A 4,541-nucleotide genomic window follows, 5' to 3' on the forward strand; every position below is an offset into this window, starting at 1 on the left:
TAGAGACTAAAAGACATAGAAAAGTAAAAGCCTAGAATATCTAAGGTGCTATCGATTTATATTCTCCCGACATAATTTAACTTATGTGACACTATTTTCATATTAGTTCACACAAAAAAAGGATAAATTTTATATTTAAGAATAATTTGACTATAATCTTTTATTTCGGTCTTAATGATATGTTTTAATAGCTACAAAAATCTGAGTTTCACAATCAAATTCCAAAAGAATGCCTACATCGGTTCCCATCTGTAATAATACTTCCTAAGTTTCCTCTTACTGCTTGCAATAATATATGCATTTTTATTCGAAAAAAAAAATGAGTTCCAAAAGAATTTTTTTTTTTACCTAAACTTTGTATTCTATCTAGTCAACGTCCTCTCTATATCAAATACTAGGATTTTCAGAATTGTCAACATTGTTCTAAATAAGCTTGACTTAGGATCTCACTATGATCCCTCATACTATATTCTAGGCGTGCTTGACCAGTCATGAAGAACTCGTGTTCACGCAAAATTTGGAGAAAGGCTACACCTCAAGGGGTGTGATGTAGGCACCTACTATGGATGCAAGCATCAGCGGCTGATCCAACGGGATCGAACCCGTGACCTATAGGTCATATGAAGACAACTTTACCATTAATCCATAATTCTCATCTGATTTTTCTAGGGTGACTTAATACCTAAAACTCTATTCAAAGATCGTACAAGGACATCTATAAATTGGATAAAGGAAGTCCAAAATGGAGTGCTTTGAATGTTGAAATTGAATGAGTGGACTTGCTGACTGAACTCTAAAGTCCCCCTTCATTTTTCCTACAAATACCATCTAAAATTTCACTATACCAACACGCTCAATAACTTTCTCAACTGAAAAACTTTATCTTTTAGCTCAAATTAATTAATCTTCTCATTTATTTTAGGCAAAAATATTTATGGGTGTTACCACGTATACACAAGAAATTGCAACTCTAGTTGATCCTGCTAGGGTTTTCAAGGCTTTGGTTCTTGATGCAGAAAATATAGTACCAAAGTTGATGCCAAAAGCTGTGAAAAACATTGAGATTGTTGAAGGTGATGGCGGTGCTGAAAGCATCAAGAAGATGAACTTCGTTGAAGGTTACTTTTCTTCTTAGCTTTTAAGTTTACTAATTTATTTCAAATCGAGAATCTTGATTTTCATAGTGATTAGAGAAAGAAATAAAAAATAAACTTTATTTAAGCTAAAAATTTATGGCTAATTTTTTTTAGTTTTGTTAGCCTTACAAACCTTGGAGCAACGGCAAAAATTGTGTAATCTATAAGTCACGAGTTCGACCCGTGGAATTAGCCATTGATGCTTGCATCAGGTAGGTTGCCTACATCACACCCTTTGAGGTACGGCCTTCTCTGGACCTTACGTCTTCGGGCACTGAGTTGTCTTATTAGCCTTAAAAAGTTAAAGTGGTTCTAATTAGAGATAAAATCAAGATTTAAATTTAAAGAATTAAATTTTAAGATTTTCAATATTGAACTCATTGTATATTAAAATTGTGGTTCAAATTTAATTTTTATTGAGATTTTAATAAGTTTTTACATATATATCTACATTCGGTATCGAAAATTTTGAGTTCAGATAAATCATAGCCAATAATTAAGCTGCACTCGCTCCTGGTTCTAATTTCATATGTTGTGGTGATCTTTATTCATACAATGAAGAACTCATTTATGTTAGTATTCGTTAGTGTAATAATCAACTTTTTAGATAATCACCGGCCATCATTTTATTAATGAGAAAAGGTGACAATACCTTAGCTTCCTAAAAGTGAAATATTTTCATGGCGCCTTTACGTGATGATGACATTAGTTACTGTAAATTTTATATGATATATTGAAAGGACAAAACTAAGCTGGAAGTTGAAAAGATAAATCCGATATTATAAAAGGACAAAACTAAGCTGGAAGTTGAATAGGTAAATCCGATATTATAACTTCTCCAACATCTAAAAAATAGAATAATAAACGAAATATAGTACTATTGTGCGGCTATTTCCCTCTCACGGCCGCCTCCTCAGTCAGAGTTCGTCGCATTACGCTTGTCTAGAGTAATTTACATCTCCTTTGTATGGTTTACGAGCTATTGCACAATGAGCAGGTTACCCAGTACCCAAGGGTAACAGCCGGGAATTTAAAAAAAAAAAAAGGAACATTAATTAATCTTCTTTATTTTGAAAATGGCAGGATATCCGATAAAGTACTTGAAACACAAGATCCATGTCGTCGACGACAAGAACATGGTAATAAAGTATTCATTGATCGAAGGAGAAGTTCTAGGAGAAAATCTGGAATACATTTCGTACGTTGTTAGTTTTGAGGGATCTGAAAATGGAGGCTGTATTTGCAAGACAATAAGCAACTACCATACCAAAGATGATTTTGTGGTAAAGGAAAAGGAGATTAAAGAAGGTGAAGAGAAAGCTGTGGAACTTTTCAAGGCTGTTGAAGCATATCTCCTTGCTAATCCTTCTTCCTATGCTTAATTTATAGTTTTATCAACTCTTCAAAAGTTCCAAGTTTAATTAATTTTTGGCATTTTGGCTTGAAGTTGTCTACTTTAATTATCCCGTGATTTCTTGAGGTATTATTATGAGATCATTACACAAATAGCCGGGCGGATTATTACTTTTCTTAGCTGGTATACATTGATCATATACGGTTACACATATATTATACATGGATTAGACATATTTATATATTCGCCGAATACTTTTACGCATTGAGTGAGCGGCTATTTAGGTTAATTCTTCTATTATATTCATATCATCTATATCTATATTATTATAAAAGCATGCATGAATACAATCTTGGTTTACAAGAATAACCTTATAATATTATGCATAATAACTCACAATTAAAGGGCATAACCGGAATTCTATTAGCTTTAGGAGATATATGCCTTATAATCCTATTAGCTTTAGGACATATATAATATTACACATTAGCATATGAACCTTTTACCTAAACTTAATACCTCTAGGAACACTTAGGTTTTTTATTATTATAATTATTTTTGGGACAGAGATCGTATCTCTTAGGATATACTACTTCTTAAAAAAATTATCACTAATTTAATTTGAAACGCAATATATTATTTTATTACTAATTTAACTCGAATCCATTTAGCAAAAGGAGGAGTCAAATACTTTTGTAAAAGAAGACACTATTTCATATTCTCCATCATAACGAATTGATGGACAAAAATATTTTGTTTGACATTATTCTTAACAATATATTTGTGAATTACTTTTGTCAAAAGAATATAAATCAAATTCTAACAGAATTTAGTTCTTTCAGATGAAATAGACTTTTTATTCAAAACTAGGTTAGTCATGCGTTGGGTCTTTCAGGTGCTTTTATAGTGTTATTTTAGGTTTTCGTTTATTTAATTTTACTTTTGATAGAGCAAAAATTAATCTGATAACTAAAATAATAAAATGATCAAAGAAAATATCGTAAAGTAAAACAAGTTATTATTATTGTCGAGTCAAAAATTGTAACTAACTAATTTTATAATCTTCGAAAGCTAAAGTTTTTTCTTATATGTATAAATAACTCCATGTAGGGTAAAATTATAATATTTAAAGCTCTAAAGTTAACTAATAACAAACTTTTTCAAAATTTATATTGGAATTTATAATAGAGTTTATTTAATTAAATATGTAATTCCGTGTTGAATAAAAATGTAATAATTTAAATTTTACTCAATGCTTAGGACTTTTAGTTCCACTAATAATCTACTAAAAATTGTTATTTGACTACAATTGTGATATTTAGTGTAATAAAAATACAAATTTTCCTTAGACCAATGTGGCAACTCTGAATATGGCAGTGTTATTTAGATTTCAAAGGCTTTTTTTCTTTTTCTTTTTGCGTTTCTCTTTTAATTGGGGAAATATATTAGAGGTAAGTCTCCCCTAGGTTTATCTTGCTTCTTTTTAGATGGTATATGGTATTTGGAGATGTTTAGATAATAACAGTAGATTTGTCAAGAGAATATAAGATTGTTAGTAAGCACACCATGAAGGAAAACGCGAAAAATGGATGAAAAAAAAGAGAAGAAGATATATACCATTTACTAAAAAAAATTAATTATTTGAAACCACCGATAGATTGTTAATTTTAAGGAAAGAAAAGGAGAAGATTGAAATTATAACATGAGAAATCATCTTCTTAGATTAACAAAGATTGTTAAAATAGAGTGCAGTACTCCAATATTAATTTTTCATTACAAATCTTGAGATTGAATTAATAATTGGGTAAAATATTTATATTCAATAGTCAATTTTACTGTATTACTCATTACGTAACACATATATAATTCTAACAAAATATTAAAATTTTGATAAATTATTTGACATCACATAGTATAAGTCGAACCATGCTCACTGAGAGTATCATTACTGTATTATTTTTAAATTTAAGCTATTATGCCCTTTTAAGTTAAAGACTTACTTATTATTAATAGAATACAATATAAGAACATTTAAAAAAACTGCAAAAGAA

General features: G+C 29.7%; 1 protein-coding gene across 1 annotated transcript; it reads left to right on the forward strand.

Moving 5' to 3' along the window:
• The first annotated feature begins 838 nt into the window (after positions 1–838).
• LOC107760333 (pathogenesis-related protein STH-2-like) lies at positions 839–2,730 on the forward strand. The gene is made up of 2 exons (XM_016578365.2): positions 839–1,118; positions 2,220–2,730. Exons 1-2 carry the CDS (start codon positions 935–937, stop codon positions 2,516–2,518), a joined length of 483 nt encoding a protein of 160 aa, XP_016433851.1. The 5' UTR covers positions 839–934; the 3' UTR covers positions 2,519–2,730.
• The last annotated feature ends 1,811 nt before the right edge of the window (positions 2,731–4,541 follow it).

Source organism: Nicotiana tabacum, chromosome 20, assembly GCF_000715075.1.
Source record: "Nicotiana tabacum cultivar K326 chromosome 20, ASM71507v2, whole genome shotgun sequence".
In the NCBI taxonomy this organism is placed as follows: domain Eukaryota; kingdom Viridiplantae; phylum Streptophyta; class Magnoliopsida; order Solanales; family Solanaceae; genus Nicotiana; species Nicotiana tabacum.

Bases quoted from the DNA above. Each gene is read 5' to 3' on its own strand.
- LOC107760333 (XM_016578365.2), top strand. From the start codon at position 935: ATGGGTGTTACCACGTATACACAAGAAATTGCAACTCTAGTTGATCCT. The intron at 1,119-2,219 runs GTTACTTTTCTT...TGAAAATGGCAG, and splicing joins GAAGATGAACTTCGTTGAAG to GATATCCGATAAAGTACTTG.